This window comes from Macrosteles quadrilineatus, unplaced genomic scaffold, assembly GCF_028750875.1.
Source record: "Macrosteles quadrilineatus isolate MER2022 unplaced genomic scaffold, UCM_ALF_1.0 Scaffold_4__1_contigs__length_99947679, whole genome shotgun sequence".
NCBI lineage: Eukaryota > Metazoa > Arthropoda > Insecta > Hemiptera > Cicadellidae > Macrosteles > Macrosteles quadrilineatus.
Genome location: NW_026542597.1, coordinates 52,497,585 through 52,516,258, shown reverse-complemented (window position 1 = coordinate 52,516,258; position 18,674 = coordinate 52,497,585). Strand labels below are relative to the sequence as shown.

General features: G+C 36.6%; 1 protein-coding gene across 3 annotated transcripts in view; it reads right to left on the bottom strand.

Annotated features, from left to right (window-relative positions):
- Positions 1–18,674, bottom strand: part of LOC128991595 (rho GTPase-activating protein 7) — a 298,481-nt gene that overhangs the window by 220,201 nt on the left and 59,606 nt on the right. For all 3 annotated transcript variants that reach the window (XM_054414614.1, XM_054414615.1, XM_054414616.1), the window contains exon 3: positions 2,938–3,053. In XM_054414614.1, the coding sequence (XP_054270589.1) occupies positions 2,938–3,033 (96 nt within the window). In that variant the 5' untranslated portion in view covers positions 3,034–3,053. The remainder of the gene's footprint in view (positions 1–2,937; positions 3,054–18,674) is intronic.

The window sequence follows — 18,674 nt, the reverse complement described above, 5'->3', positions numbered from 1 at the left end:
ACCGGCCTTAGACGCAGCAGTAAAGTAAGGTAATGAGCCGCGTGGACACCCGGGGATTGGGGGAATTATGGCGGGAGTTTGGGAAGAAGTGGCGGGAATGATCTGTGTGGCGATTGGGAGAAACTGTAGTTGTTTTGTGTACCTCAGTCAATGTAATGGGTTAGGTATCGTTGACTTGAGTTATCATTATCTTCTTTGACTATTAAATTGTTATTGGGTTTGCTGTTATATTTAACGATTAGTAATACAATTCTGAGTATGATATAGGAGCAAGTAAGAGCACTGCCACTATTTAAGAAATAATACTATTGTATACAGTTACAATACCTTTTCTGAATTCAGCATGTATCAATAATTTTTTATAGAACGTCTCATTGAGATATTTATTTCTATGAAAACTGCATTAATGGAAAACAGTTGACTATGTATGAGTCAATGAGCTTACGGTAGTATAATGATTAGGTTCATATAGTTTTTAAGAAAAAGAGTTAGTTGTTTATGAACCACACAGATTGTTTTACCAAGTAATCATTCACTGAAGTGGTAATGCCTATAGTTTTTCGCAATCGTAATAGCTCACTAAATGTTGGTAAATTTAAAAAACTATAAGAAATACGTTCCCACAAACTCCATGAAAAATATAATCAACATCGAGCAATTTAAGCCTACAACCACAACCATTGACTAAATTCTAAAACTTTAAATATTGACGGTTCTTTAGAGCAGCAAAAACAATCTAACAAGCCAGAACTTATTTCGTGCGATAAAGAAATTACAAATGACGCAACAAAACATAAACACACGTTGACGTTTATCGTATATTTAATTCGTAGAGACGTCATAAATAACGTTGCTAATAGCTCCATAGTGACGTGTACACACGTGTGCACCATCCCATCCTATGAGAGACGCGATCAGAGCAAAGTCTCACACCGTAACTAGTGACGTCATTTACACAAGTTAAAAAATGTGTCTTCATCTTTTGTCTTGTTTCCCCAATTAATATAACGCCTTAGTGCAACTAGAGTAACTTAAATTTCCAATACCAACATGTAAAAAATATGCAATAGACTAACCAGTAAGACTAGTAGATAGAAAGTCAATGGGTTGATGCACATTTGTAATCTTTATTAACTTTTCGTTGATCTTTCGTCTCCTGGAGGAGATTTTTTATCTACATCCTATTTATTTCCCAGGGTATTTATAAAAGGGTCCAACCAGGACTTAGAAGTAAAACCCCTATTTAGGTTAAGCAAATTCATCCAACAAAGACAGTACCCACAAAAGCCAGAATTATAGGATGTGCACTCCACAAGAATTGACATTTCACTCACTGTTGTTATGGACGATTACGTTCCTCAACATTCCCGCCTAGGGAAGGTGTTTTGTTAAAAAGGATCCCTCCATTAAATCTGACACCTGAAGGAGATTAGTAGAACTACACCCTGTCTGATCACAGAGGACTTAAAAAAGGGATCAACCGAGTCCTATACATAAAGAATATTTCAGTGAAGCGAACTCAATTTGATTATCGTTCATCGATAATATACTCTTCGCTCAAAGTAGATTTCAATAGAGACATTATTTAACAATCCTGTCAGGGAAGGTATATTATTTTGTAAAAAAGATCTCAATGAACTCCAGTACCTGATGAGATTAGTTACAACCTATTATGATTCATAGTAGGTACTTATAAAAGTGAACAACTAAATCATACAGACAGAAAATTCTAACTTAATACAGCAAATTAATTCGTTGTACAGTAAAACAAAGACCCGTTGTACAGTAAAACAAAGACCCCATTACATCAAGTAGATTAGGATGTACCCTCTTCAATAGTAGACACTTCACTCACTTTAGGTTTCAAAGGATACGTTATTCAACAACACTACACCGAGAAGATTCATTTTTAAAAAGAATCTCTCTCTCGATTCTCTACTAAATCTGGCACCTGAATATTAGTAAACCCACGACCTCCCGACTTATAATAAAACGTATAAGAGCGACAATTGAATACGCTACTACAGAAAAAACCAATATAAGCGAAGCAAATTTAATTTTACCCATCAAGACAATACCCACCCTAGGATGCACGCTCCAGCGCCGCTCCCTACACCAACACACGTCACTTCCGGTTTCACACTTGCGCGGGTCAATTAAGTGACCTTTCTACCCGACTTTTGTCTCCAGACTGAGGAAGGAAGACACCGACCGTGACATGAGCTTCCGGAGACGGATATAACCTAGCTTCTGGCGGGAAAGTAAACAAATCTCCCGCCGATAATGCAGCTCTCCGGGGACGAGATGTGTTTATGTATCGGAGTGGAAGTATGAAGACGAGATCTGTGATATGGACAGACGTCTTGTTTGAGGCCGGCAACTTTATGTGCACAGCGTGGCTGCATGAGTAAATCTGTCGAGTGTGTTGTGCTGCATGGTAAAATATGAAGATTATTTGTGGACACATTGAAGCGCTTGATGTAGAATGCTACTTGCTCTATTTTTAACCACTTTTATTTCAGAAAAAAAATTGCTTGGTCATCGTTCAGGTTTAGATACAAAAGGTTACTGCATGTAAATATTCTTAACAATTTGCTTCGTTTGCAGTTGAATGAAGTACTGTACACATGTTATGTTCAGAACGTGAATACTTAATGATAAAGTTATTTTTTTCTTGATCATGATCAATTTGAATGAATAATAGTTACAATACGTTACTTCACCAAGGGTTCCTGAGTCGTTTTAAAAACAGATCACGCAAGTCAACTCATCACTCGCGATCGCGCAATTAGTATAGGCTACATGCGCTGTTGGTTTTGTTATTTTGGATAACCTGATTTCCACTCGAGTACATTTTTCCTAAGTGGATATGGCAAAGGTGTGTATGTATTTACTATAATGTAATGTTGTTGATGTTGTATTTTTGTTGTTACTTACGCTGACTTTCTCGAGGTACAGTTCCAGCTCTCTGTAGGGGTCGGCGCCGGATATAACCCCGGCGGCTCTCTCGTCTCCCCGCATCATGGTGTCCATCTTCACGGCTCCCTACACTCCTGCAACAGACACGTTACATCAGGTATTAGCTGTATGGGTTATTAATTAACATACTGATGCTATTTGCTAATTTATGCTATTTCTTTGACTACTGATCCAATTAGACAACCTATTACAATGTTTAAGTTACAGCCGGTTGCATGGTACAATTAATATAGTTTGATTGAGCCATTAACAAAATGCAATGATGAAAATTACTAATTTCTGTTTTATACGCAACCTTCTTAACCAAACCAGACTGAGGGAAGATTTCACTGAACAATAGATTATATTTTATGTTACATCAATTATACAAAATAATCGTAACCCAAGAGACAAAATAGAATCGTAGCACGCTCAGTAGCAGAAAATGCACCGGTTTTTTTTGTCTAAACTATTGGTTCATCTGATCCATATACCTTGGTTTGGATACTGAAGCACACTAGAATAAAAAGTATGTTGTAAACACTATGTCGAATAAATGTATACTTTACAAAGAAAATTTTTAGAACATGTAAAGGTTTCTCTTTCTTTACAGAGAAAATAATTTCAATTAGTCCATAGGGATTACCTACTACGTCAATCACAGCTGTACTGTATCAGTATTGAGAACTGTGACTGGTACCAGCAGCTGTCAATATGGCGGCTATCACTGATAATACGACCTTGAGTCATCGTGATAACGGCGGGGAAAAGCGGTTAATCACTTTACTAGAAACATACCAACTAAACTAAGGCAAACGTCACTAAGCTAAGTCATTGTTTTGTAAGTTTATCCGGTAAAATAGATATTCAAAAATAATTATCCACAGTGTGCACAGTGGTATTACATCCAGTGATCTTGTATGTGTTTGTGGTATAGATTTAACAACGCACATTGATTAAGAATAGGTAATAACCTCTCGAAATTAATGTTGTATGGGTCAAATTTGGAGGGCGTATTGAGAATGATAAAAAGAATTACATGTGAGAAGAATAGGAGATGCAATAATAAGAAGAGTGTGGAGGGATCATCCGAAAGAGCGACATTTATAGGAAGGATCAACCAAGATTAAGATGGAATGATCAAGTGAGTACAAACTTTAGGAAACTTGGAAGAGAGGTTGTGATGGTGGGGAAACATGGACTCCTGTGGTAACTTATTTATGATGTCAAAACTCAAATTCAACTTAAGTAACCACATGCGTAATATTAGGTGAGATTCGTATTGGAAAATCATCATCAAGTTTCAGGGCATTATTTTTATTGTTATTGATTTAAGCACAATACGCTTCTAATGTATTTATTATATTCGGACATTAGTTCCTATCCTAGACACCACATTATCAGTTGCAGTGTCGTCACACCACATCTGTCCTCACCACACAAGGCCGCTCTGACGCTCTGAGAGGCTTCAAGCGTCGTTGCTTATCACAGATCACAGCTATTTTCGCACATGTCCATCTGTGATAAGACATCAGCTGATCAATGGAACAGATGGCAGACTGAGGCTATCTACTGTGCGTCTGTAGCTATTTATAGCTGTGCTACAAGCAACAAGCTACAATGTATACTGCGTTGCTAGGATAAGAAGCACTTATGTTGCAGTTGTAGGACGGTTTGTAAACTCATTTCATGTCTACAGTGAAACGCAGGTCTCCTCAAAGGTTACATTCGTTTGACATAATGGTAAGTTTAGTATGTTCGTGCAAACATTATCAATACTAAAAATACAGAAATAAAACATTATCTGATGCTGAAGTACAATATTATTTTATTTGTGCTCTTAATTGCAGTATCCACAAGTAAAACAGTCAATTATTAACAATTGAAACATCAAAGCTATCTTAATATTCTATCCAGTCAGATAAAGTGTTACTGAAATTTATGTTTCCTCAATCAGCGTCCATTGATTGAGAAACATGAATGAACGAGATTACGAGGTCACCGAGACCTCATCGATCAGCCAATCGGCGATAGAAAGTCATCAATGATCCTGAAATATTGCAACCTGCGGTTTCTCAATGGACCATCGTCTCGGCCAATAGTAGGTTTCATAACAGCTGATAGCTCTAGGTTCACAGCGTCGAAATTCACACCTTATCGCCTTCTTATCACCGGACGTGACGGATAAGATAACCCTCCCTTCTCCACCAAGTTCGCACACAAGGGTGAGAGGTCACGTGACCTGATGATAGCTGACCAACCACGCGCCGCAGTCTGCTTGCCGTCATCTATATATAATATAATCTATTATATGGCTGCTGGATGTTTATTGCCCACCAAAGATTTGAGGTCCTGCTACTTAGGAATGCGTTTTGATTTGTTTATCCGCTGGACTAGTTTATTGCATGTTGTCTGTTTTCGAGATATGTTACAGGTTTGTGTGCCTTTTTACTGGACAACAAAAGGATGGCGATTGAGAAAAATACTCACGTGTCTAAATTAACGTATTGTATGAGGTATTTTTTTCCTAGGACGCTGGGCATGAGCCCGGAATTGATTTGTCACATTACTTATGGCTTGACCTAGGGGTTTCGGCATTATCACTTTGTCAAAAATCCATTGGTGATTTGGCGGGATTTGAACCCGGGACCTACGGAACCGATGTCCCGCGCTCTAGCCACTAGACAACTCTCTCCCCAAAGTTGTGTGAAGCTGTATGAAAATACCGTAGTATACCTGGTATTAAAAAGAATGCAGGAAATACAATTTATAAAGTAGCAATTTTAATGTAGGTAAAAACCTCCAACACCATACAGCTCCGAACATTTTTTTTATCTTACCAGTTTTGATTTTCTGGCGTAACATAATCCCAGCATAATAATAATAGGTGAGTGTGCACATAACGCATAGCTCTTTAAGCCCTCGAAGAACACGCTAATTCTAGGTCAGCTTTAATACAATTAATAAAATTCATAATTGAAACTGTATATATCAGAACCACAGAAACCCTCCACGCCAGTCACCTTAGCGCAAAAAAATTTCTTTCGACGAAAAGACATGTTTATAAACAAGTTTCGAAGATATCAATCTTCCAACCAGTTATTGATAAAAATTGTTTTCAAACACTACAAACTTTAACACTAATTTAAAGCGGGGGATGAAGCCTCGGCTGGTCTTCAGAGGGTTCTTGTGATAATTTCAGATAACCCGCTGGCCTGGGGAATGTAACAGGCTCTTGTATCCATTAGAGGGTGAATGGGGAGGTTATGGGGTGTGGTTATCTAAAACGTTGTGTTGCTGCACTAATCTACAAGCTATAAAAAGGTCTAAACACGTCGTTCCGTTTCCTCGATTTACATGCTAAGCTAAAAACGAACAGTCGCAGTACAATATCTACACAATATTGAGTAAGCGAAAAGATGAATCGATTCTTCAACATTCATTATGGAAATCGTTTGTATACAAGTTGCAACTGAATGTCTAAGTCACGAATGACTATGTCTAAGTTCGGAAAACCTATAAAAATTAAAAAACATATCTTCGGAGGCTGTCTTTTTAAAATCTTGATTATAGTGTTTCTTCATTGTACGATATACATTTCTTAAACTAATATTTCATCACTCTTTCAAGTGATTAAAAAAATTAAATACAGAACGAGCAATGCAACCAACAGGTATGACATTTACTTCACATGGCAACTTCTTCAAATTCAGGTGTCAAAATTTTAGGATTATTCTTTATATTTACAATGCCAGGAATAACTGTCAATGGAATAAAATACTTAATGTGCATGCATGATTCTAGGAGTTACTGTGTTCATTCCGAATGATTCAGAAAAGCATTTGTTGCAAATCACCTGTCAGAAGTACAGTTATATCCACGATTTTATTGGAGTTGTTACATCACTTAACGAAACATCCCTTGATTTAAAAATACTTCACAGCTAAAACACCATAATACTAATTTTCACCAAGGCGTAGGGGTTGTGGCATTATCACTTTTATAAAATACATTGGTGATTTAGCGGGATTTCAACCCGAGACCTCAGGAACCAAAGTCCCGCACTCTAACCACTAGACAACTCGCTCGCCCAAAGTAGTGTAGCTGTACGGTTTGAAAATAGTAGAAATGTACTATTCGTGTTAAAAATACGTTTTACAATTCTCTTATGATATGTTAAATATTTATTACTGTTCTTATCAAGTAGGTATCAACTACAATTGCCAATTTAACAGATAAAAGATAGACTACAAAAGATTTTGACAAATTACATTGACCAAACACTGCTCTCAGATATACTAATGATTTTCCCTAGCAAAGCTCGGTTCCCTGGTACTGTGAATAAACAGGCAAATTAGCATAAACCTCATTGCATGTTAACATCGTTCATTGAGGAACTAACACTAGTTCTACAGTCTCACTGGGAAACCAAAACCAGACAATAGGCAATTTTTAACTAAACTACCACCTAGATTAAACTATATATTTACAAACTATTACTTGATACCATCCTACTTATTGATATCAAAGTATTACATGGGCTTATTGTCGGTTGACTCCGTCGAAGTTAGAGGTTTCTGCCATTGCACTGATAGAGGTAGTACATGTGATGGTGTTCAATAATAATACATTCTGGAATAATATCCAATTGTCATCACATACTGTCAAAACAGGACAAATCAACTTGACATACACACTGAACACTTTCTATCACAATACAATGACTTGTTAGCATTGACTAGTGACCACCTGTCAACAATCAGCGCAGATCTGTGATAACAATGACTAACAACAGACACACTGTCTGACCAATTAAAGTCTGCCAACATTCAGGTTCTACCAGAACCACTATCTTGTACAGTGGTGTTTGATATACCCTACATTAATACACGGCCTTATTGTTGGTCTGAATGGTGATGGAGTCTTTGCAGTTCCTATTGATTGTTTCGGTGTTTCACTGATACAAATATCGGACCTATAAGCAGAGCGGTGTGAGGTATTGTTTTGATTTTTTAATCAAAAGCCTATTTTTTACCACGCTTATCATACGTTAATCATCCCAATGGATCAGATATAGGCTGGTTTAAGGTTATTTCCATCCAGTTAGGGAGAGGACATTTTACTTTTTGCTATTCGTCTGTTCCATGTTATCTTACTAACTTCGAAATTATTGTAACAAGATTAAACTATATATTTACAAACTATTACTTGTATGGCTTTAATATTCCACGGGTAAATGTGTTATAAATTCTACATTACATACCATAACTAAGGTTTAAAACTGGGAACAGCTACGATTTCTTCTACAACAGTTTGTTTTAAATTCCTTACTTCTTAATAATCAACTGGACACAGTATTTAGGAGAACTCTTCCTTTCCTCCCTCATATCATTCGAGTTTCAGATTAACCTTGAGATGCACTATGTAATGTTCTGTATAGTGAATACCAATAATAACAAGTATTTACAGAATCTTTCTAAGTAAACTATCCGTTTACATGACCAACTGTGTTATTTAGGACCATTAGATTCTCTCTATATCTATTCCACAGCGTTTCCTCCCTATAAATCTTAGCAGTATCTCTACGAGAACATTTGTAACGATATGGCTCACGATATCGCCGCTATAGATTATACAAATACGAGGTTGTTCTCGGGCAGAACCTAGCCTTGTCAACAACATCTACATAAAATGCACGGTACATTTTTACAACCTAAATAACTTAAATGAAAGTCTATGGGTTTTTCTTGTTTGCTTGCACGTATTATCTATATTACTTATTTAATACGCAAGCAGGATTTTTGTGACAATTACTCCTCCGAAACTACTGAACCAATTGACATGTTTTTGGTGTCATTGGAAAGAGCGTAACGTGAAGTTGTGCAGGAAACTTTCTTTTTAAGGAAATAATTAGAGAGTGGGGCCCTGGGGCCCTTTAAAGTTTCATATTTATCCATAAGATTAACATGGGAAACAAAATTTGTTATGGAACTCCAGCTGTTGTGAGAAATTAAGATCGAAATATTTATTGATGGTATCCATGGTAACAAAGAACAAACCCACAAAATTAAAACATGTAAACAAGCAGAACTAACTGTCAAATTAATTTTGATTTCACAATTCCACACAGCTGGTTCAAACATATTAAATACTGCATGATTATTAGAACAGGAACGGTAGGGATCATAAACATTAATCAAATATGTCACTCACCCGAATAATTTTTGTCTATGCCCGAATGTAAACATTTAACATTGATTAAATGGAACTGTCAAACTATATGTTAATGTCATTAGTATGGAATTCTTTCAACATTATTTGTTGATCGAGATTGTTTCAATATTTTTGAACTGCTGTAGTAATATTTTACAGGAAATAATTGTTAGATAAATTCATGGATATAAGTAATACCTAATTCAGATTCTCCAATCTTTGCTGTTATTATGTATCCGCAGCAAACCTTCAGACTAAGCGAATTTCCATTTACCTGGCTTAATTAATACAAAGATTGATGAATTATTCCCTTAAAATGGTCATTTTTCCTACTTAAATAACATTAAGTTAATTTTAATATGAGTACTTAGGTTTGCTGCTACAGGGCAGGTAGGTGTGTTTTTGTTGAAATGTTGAAAGCTAAGTATGATTGTTATTGGTTTGCAAATCCTGTATTACTTTACAATTGCTCGAATTCGAGCAACATGTACACTAGTTTATATAATATTCTGGGACATTCACCTTTTGGATTTTGGCACACCAAAGAATTCCTCAAATATCGCTTCCAACCCAATAAAAAGATAATGTCAGAGTGAACTTTCAGAAACATTTTTATTAATTTACTTAGCAATTAGGAATCCAAGGAAAACTTGTTTCTGCTGAACTGCGACATTTAAAAGGATGACTGGACACATTGAGGTGACTCAGGATTCCGCATACATGAGTCATCCTTGTTGTAAGGAACATTAGAATCAGCTGATGCGTTTGTGATTAGGTGATTCTTTTGCAACATTCTAGTGTTCTGCTAGGTTGTAAAAGCAAAATTAGCTATTGCAGAGCAGAGAAAGTTATTTTCAGTGTTTCTCAGTTTTCAATACAAACACTTTTGTATTCCATTTTTTTCGCAGCTCTATCGAAGTGAACGGTTTTAAGCTAGTCCTATTAAATTTCACAAGAGTTTTACGTTTAATTTTTAAAGATATTTTTTCCTTCATTACTGCAAAGATCTATTCACATCCCTAAAGCGTTCCAATGACAATAAAAAATATATATTTTAACGGTTTTATTTTGACTTTATCATTCATCATGTAACCACGTTTTTTAATTACACATGTATACCTTGAACTAAGTAAACAAGCTTTGTAGACCTAACTACGCAATATGCTCGAATTTTAAGTAATCGAATGAAATCCAATCACCACACTTTTGAACCTGTTTATGTAAGTACTTAATATAGTTGATAAAGTTATCAGGTTAAGTTAGGTTAGGTTAGGTTGGGTTTGGTTACTGTGGGTTGGCATTCGGGGTACTGAAAATTAAAAATAACACGGTAACGGCACTTAAAAAAAAACAGGGTTAACTTTAATATTTGGCATTAGAATATGTATCTTGTTAAATTTGCAACGGTTAGCGGAAATACGCGGTTGTAGAGATTAAATTGCGTTGTTAGCGGATCTATACGCAATTGAGATTCATTCGGTCTTTTAAGTCTCCCGTGTGTTCAACTCCTCAAGTTTTGACTTCTGATCCGTGTAAACCAGCAGACAAATGTTGTTATCTGAGTGATTCACGATCACCAGGTTTATAAATCACCGGTGGCGCCGGCGCTGCGGCTCACTTGGCAAACATCACCGGATTTGTGGAAATGTTTACGATAGCGACATCGGGCGTGTTGTGGTGGCTGGCCGATCGCCACACTCTACACTGCTACACTGGCCGGTGTACGAGCAGGTACGAGATATCGTGTGTATGGCATAGCCCAGGCGCATATTGAGCTGTGCGGCACGGTCGGGCAGTGCAGCACAGCACAGGGCAGAATTGGGCAAAAAGTCTGTGTTGCACAGTTGACATCGCATATTGGGAAGCAGTGTCGTACAGTTCTCGTATAGGAGTGACACAGTTTCTTGTGTGAACATGTTGTTAAATTTAGGATTTCAGTTCTAAGTCAGATTCAGGTGCTGATCTAGATTTATTGTTATTTCTTCACCAGAGAACAAGGAAGAAAGGGCGAAAAAATTTTACAATATTTAGTAATTTTCGTATTTTCTGCCAGATTTCATTCTCGTAATTACTCTTTATATACTTACTATGACTGGTAACGTAAAAACTTGATAAAAATGCACAATTTCTATTAATTATCCTCTAGATCCGTCACAAAACACTAGTCAACCCGGCGCAGGTGAGCAATGCGGCACAGACACTTGTGACTCGACCACAAGTGCGCGCAGTCCACGTGCGGGACTGCACTGTCCTGCGCTGCGCTGCGCCATAATATGCGCGTGTCCTAGCAAATACGTGGTTTACAAAACACTGCCCTGCGCTGTGCTGCGCTACGCTGCTCCGACTGCGTCTCAATATGCGCCGGGCCTATCCGTCATGAAAGTAACTACCACATGGATGCCGACATGTTTTGTGCTGCTGAAGCAACTATTGATAGAATATATCATGTATAGCGATGATCGAGTCGATTATTAGACTGTGAAAGAATAAGCTGATTGGAATAGAACTACTGTCGACATGCATTGATTGCCGTATTAAAGTTATCAAATTAAAATGGAACTACTACATTTTAAATTAGCATCTGACATGGGTGAACTGCTGTCAGGCGTTTCATTTGAGTGTTCTAATTGAAACCTTAAAAATTCAGTAATCAATCCTGATGGTTACTTTTTGACTGTCAAGTAGTTGAATTTTGTTTTAGGGACAAAATATCATTCAACACATGAGTTATATTTGTAAAAAGTGTACAAATTCGATCTTGAAGATGGATTGTTACCACGCATCGGTAAATTCTGTCAATATTCCAACCAATTCAACATTGCTGCCATCCTTTGAAGACCAAGATTTAAGAAATTTAGTAATTAATTATTGTACTTGGTCAAATGTTTGTACCAAGTAACCATCCAAGCGTTACCTGGTTTTCCTGTGACGTCATTACACGACCATAGGAGTTGTACACGCTGTATACTAATGAAATGTTTGTTTTGAAAATTCCCCCAAGATGAAGTCATAGCTAGCCAGCCAGTCACGACGAGAAATTACTAATGATAAATTGCCTGAGGAAATTATACTGGCTGAAAATAATGTGTCCGCGACGCCGCGCGCTTGCTGAATACAGCCATAGAATTAAATTCGCAGCTTTGAATCGTCAAAACAATGCAGTCTTTAATTAATGATAGAATTTTTGCATAGCTGGCGTGTTATAATGTAAACATATAAAGTTCAAAAAGCTATATAGATTTGAGCAAATACCTCAATGTCAAAATTACAATCTAAAATGTAATCATAGAAAACCATTCAACGCACTACGTACTCAGGCGTCAGCGTGGATAATGAAGATATTTAGAGTTGAAATTATTAAATACAACTGCACTATAGTATTATAGAACTAACGTAATACCTCAAATGTGTATGATAGGGGAAAACAATACAATAGTTAAACTGATTTAAATAAATTGATTGGATTTTCGTCGGAATTATTCGTATCATACGATTCTGATCAGTTGTGAAAAAAACTTTCTACCGAAAAAAGATTATTCATAAAATAATATTTTCGACACAAAACTGCAATGAATCAATAGAGATCAGGTAATCCATTATGCAATTATAATTTCTTTTTATGTAGAACATGCATACATACTTTTAAACATTCAACACATAATCCACCACAAACTTCACAGCAAAAGAGAAATTCTTTTAAACAGGATTTAAAAAATCGGGTTGACCGAAATAACCATGAACCGCTCAGAACGCTTCACTTGAACCTAATCAATCCGCTTCAGCTGAGCTAGGCGCGCCGGTCTAGGATGGGTGATGGGTGGAATCCTGCGATACGGTGCGCGGTAGGTGTGATTCGGACGGCATTCCTTGATGCATTATATAACTGATGCATAATAATGAGCTGGACATCCGCCAGACAATGTCCCAGGCTTTGCGCAACTGCCCAACTGTCCTAGCTGTCCTAGCAGCTCTAGCAGCTCTAGCGGTGCGTAGAGTAAACTATTCGGAGAGAGGAATGAAATCGATCGAATCTTTCGCATAAAAGCTTCGACCCCTTGATAGTAGATATTACATCTCAATACATGGCGTCATCAGTTGGAGCTCATATTGAAGATTTAAGTATTCAAGGGATGGTTTTGAGCGTGTGGTGGGAGATTGCAGACGTCTCGCCTGGCAAGACATCCTGAAAGTATTCTGATGATAGCCACTCATGATATCTCTTCAAAAGCAATGCTGAAGCTTCTGTCAACAATCCCCAACTGATGAGGATTTCCTACTGAAATGAACGCATTGAATAGTCACCGACAGAGTGCCCTGATGTATAATACTGATATCTGTAAAGCGTGCCAACTTTTAACAAAGCCACACTAGGCCTAATAAGGCTACGATTACTGTATGACCTATGGCATCTTTCAATAACGCGGACATTTCAATCAACAGAAACATTCAAAACTCCGTATGTATACGTTCTGCACAGACCTACTTATGTGAACAATCGTACATAACTGCAAACACATGCATGAAAGTCCAAGTTTGCCAACAATTCACACCTTATGTTTGTGACGAAATTCACTTCCCACAAATTAACTAAATTACCTTAACAAGAAGGTATCCTAATGCAAATCACCATGCAAGACTAAAACCACAGTTGGTCAATAAACAATACCTAATTGGTCAACAGCTCGGCCGCGCCATCTGCAGCCAGTAGCCCTAACTCACATGTACGCAGATTTGCCCGACACCGACTCTATTAGAGATCACCATGTATGGAACATAACTAAATAACCGTGTGTTAGCACAGTTACTTTTATGCATTTACATTCAATCCTGGGGGAAAGTCTCAGTATCGTTTGATTCTGTTGGACAAGAACGATTTGACCTTTGGCCAGCAAACGTCCACATATCAGCCTTTCTCAGCCCGCCTCTGCTGGCCCGCAGCTACAGCGTAATTCGCAATGTCCAAGTTGTAAACTGTCAGTTTTGTCGCTTTCTAAAGCCTGCTGGGCGGAACGGCTTAATTCAACGGATATCTACATTAGCGCCATATACGTAGCGGGTCTAATAAAAGTGTAATATAAACATCGGATTGAATGTAACTAGGTTAACATGTTGGACTCGAAACTCAAGCGGAGGGGAAATTGTTTTTCAACATCCTACACTTCTGAAAATACATAATTTGAAATTTGAAACAAAATGTCAACCAAAGCGTTAGTTCTTCATTGTTGTTCATTCAACTTGTATATTTTAAAGTAGGCCAACACCTTTGAACTTTTTGAGCTTTTGATCAGTAATGCATACAGCTTTATTGGTTCCAATCAATAGTTTTAATTCATAATAATTGCGTGTTTCGTCAAATGTACGCTTATGTTTTGTTACTAGACAATCATTAAACAATGTGCTTGGGTCAAATTAATCAATACTGTTGTTCATGATTAGTAGGTTATAAACAAGTACAGCTTAAGAATTTAACATTGTTGAAACAATAAGGCTCTTCTTAATTAGATAATACTGTAGTTATATTTTTTTACATGTGCTACTTGATGCGTTAAAATCGTCTGTAATCAACCATTCCAATTCCTAGCCGATTTGTGGTAGATTGCAAAGGTGATAGTCCAACCATACAAATTACATACATTGCAAATGTTCAAATCTCTGGAAATCAATTAGACCATTAGTACTGAAGGTATTAAGCTCTTTAAAATATTAAACAAAAGTGACATTGCAAACAATTATAAGGTAATGTAATAGGCATTTTATTGATTTAAACGCCCACAGTCCCTCTAAGGTCTACTTGTGTACTAGCAGCTAATTTGTTCACCTCATTACATCATAGAGCAAGGTGCGAGGTAATGTATCATGTATGCATTCAACATTCCACTGCACGTGCAACAGCAACAGCGTTGCAAAAGTTGCATAACTTTGTCACCTTGACTGCAACACCGAGCTCAGCCAAGTGGATAGTTTGAATTAGTCCATTTTGAACTATTCAATGCTAGAGCTAACAAATTAAAATGCAACAATTATCTTCTTTTAGTATGTAAAATCTTGTTTAGTAGAGGTGTAAATTCGGTTCCGTCGGAACCCAGCTACCGATTGGGTCTCCAATTGACCAATGGGTTTGGTCGCAATCAAACTATCGTAATGTAGCATCATTAGACTTCCCATCTATATGGACCAGCTGTAGCCAATTTTTTTATTAAAACAGAATGTAGTTGTGTGAGCCGCTTACAGAATGCGCTCGTGTCTAAAATTCTGTTTTATAGCTTAATTTTTGTTACTGACCAGTTTGATGGGTCATAATAGTTGCTATAACTTATCATAAGTCATTCCCTATGTTTGACTTGGTTAAAAAGATTGTGTATTCGGCAGAATTTAGTAATTTAGATCAGCGCAATCTGTAGGTAGCTCACATCAACTATAACGATTTTGATGAAAAAGCTGGCTACAAAATTAACATGGGGATGGAGTGTCTTAGGTAGCATCCATGTTCCTACAGATAATGCATTTAAGTCAGTTTTTTTTCTTTCAATACTTTTACTTTACTTTGAAATTGTGACCATACAAAGTAGGTATTTTAAGCCAAGTATGATTGGAGATGGGAGTAGGATGAGTGGCGTGATCTTGTAGTCTTGTTAGTGACTGATGCCGACATATTCCTCAGGCACAGCTGTTAATTAATAGCCCATACAAGGGACCTACAGTTTAAAGTGGAATCCAAACCACATTTTTTTCCTTGTAATAAACGAATCGATCTAATTATCGGGATAGTACTGCGGATAGTTGTAGAATTCACACCAGGGATAGTGTAAACTGTAGTAAACCAAGTCCAAAATATAGTACTTACTATAGTCCAACTATAGTAGTAGTTCAAGTCCAATATTTAAAAAAAATCCGAATGTTAAAATGTTACTAAATCACGTGTTAAAATTATGTAATTCAATTAAATATACAGGAAACAAACTTTGTACTTCTCGCCATCCAAACACTGTGATTTACAACGTTTTGTCAAACAAAATTGTACAGTGTTATTTTAATGTTTCTTACCAAACACAAACCACATTTCGTTAACCCCAAGTACTAGAGTCATTTAACTTCATAGTTTTCAATCCGCATCAACGAAAAGTTATACAGTAGTTGTAATGTAATTAGTTAATAGATCTGACGATCGATCCGTTCAAATAAATTTGAACACTAAAAAAATTAAACAATATACAACAACATAAGAAAAATAACATAACTTATTTGTTTAACCTGAATCTTTTTAGCACTTGACAATGTACTTATGTTTTATTTACGCTATTCCAAATAGTGTATTAGAGGACAGAGGAAGCTGTGAGGTCATCGATCTATCCGATGCTGGAAGAATGGTTAATGCATCAGAAGCCACGTGACTTAGTGTCCGACTGTCCGAGCATTTATAATCCAACATGTGACGAATGGGATTTAAATGATCACCTCTCCAGGTATAATCCAACTAAATAACGCCGACAATTCTTTGTTATGACACGATGTGTCAGTATCATTTTCATATGTTCAGGTTTGAAGTATTCGACGACACTAAGTAAACATATGAAAAATATAAAGGAGGAAGTGTAGCATTAATTTTTGTTTTATTCCCCGACAATTCTTTGTTGTGACACAATACGTCAGTTGCATTTTAATATATTAGGTAATGAATAAGCTATCGACACTAAGTTAACGTGAATATTAATTGCAACTCTAGCTTTAAGCCGTTTTATATCTACTTATTTATTGTTCCTGTCAATCACGTGCAGGGTTAGTGTAATACATTGCTTATAATCCTGAATTATATTTAAAAGCCCTCCCCCCCCCCAAAAAAATTGATTATAATTACATTGTTATAATACTTAGGACAACAGTAGTTGATTGAGCAACCATGAGAGAATAATTGATAAAAACAATGAAATATAACATTTGTAAGGGGGAATCATAATGTTCAGCCAAACTCGATGGTAAATATATGCGGTACAAAGGAAATTTCGTACTTGACACGCTAGAAATGTCATTCAAATATGTATTATCTTCATAGTGGAAATTTATTTTAAATGTCTTTGTTTATAACATGAAACTAACTATGCACCTTATAATAGTACAAATAAATGAACAAGTAAATTTTTTCGTGAAAAACACGATTACGTTTTTACAAAAGGTGGTCCATGACATTTTATGTTTAACATCAGATTTTCAATAAAGTTATTCCTAAACTACTATAATATGTTTTGAGGGGGTAAGTCTATCGCGGCGAAAATATCATGCATATTATACATTGTAGACTATATGCATCCTATAGTATACAATGCACTTGAACTTGAGTTCGAAATGATTAAGTAAAATATAACCAAAGTATGTTTGTAACATATACGATTGCTGTTATCCAAATAACAACGTTTACAAATTAACTATCTTGACAATTCTCCTCGGAAGCTCAGATTGACGTGACAGCGCGATGTACATTGTACAGTGAGTGCTGGAGACTACAACGCTGGAGTGGAGAGGTGGCGAGGGTTTGTGTTTCACTGTAACTGGAGACGCCTGGACACTGCTGGACACTGCTGGAGTCACGGTCTACGCTCGGCGCGGGGCCAAGGGGCAAAGAAACGCCGACATGTCACGGGACAAGTGAGGAACTAAACACCGGTAGCCATCTTGGATTTTCTTCCATATTAAACCGATAACTCTATGGCGATTACACATTGACCACAAAAGATTGTGAAAGGTGTTTTAGTAATTTTCAATATAGAAGATTGTATTTCAGGAAATTTTAGTATCTTCATTTAAAAGTACTATACATGAAATATTATACGGTTCTTTAGACAGTTTTTTTTTTCAGCCATGACCATTTATAATAAATTATAATAAGAAGGGCTAGTCCAGTTATGCAAAATTAAATTGATTTTTCTCAGAATCGAGCCGCTGGGTTTCACACTGTCAACCCCGTTCATTAGTTATAGCATATATTTTATTTCACACCTTGTCAGCATAAGAATTTTTTTTATAATTTGCGATTTAATAGGTTTTCATCCTTATCTGATCAGTAAAGCAAAAACTTGAAGAAGAAGACACATTTAGTTTGTATTAAAGATAGTGAAGTCTTTTCACTTTCGCTAGCCAAAGAAACTAGATCTTTTGCTGTTAACATATAAAGTAGACCAAACATACAACCCTCTAAAACAGTCCTAATGTTCTACATAATTTATTATCTAAGATCTCCTGTAAGGTACTACCATTGGCTAGTCAATGGTACTACAATATAAAACAATCGAACACTCTGGTCAGATTTACATAACTGTTTTGCATTCCACCTCTACAGGCTATAAACCTCCGAGATGGCTCTAAATCAATTCTATTCTTCAGCCGAGCGTTGCTCTTTGTTCACCTATTCCAAGGTGGATAAGGTGAAACGTGTTAGATAGAACAGGCATTGCAATCAGCTGGTTATTGCGATAAAAAGACTGAAAAAATGATGCAGTTACGTAATTCTT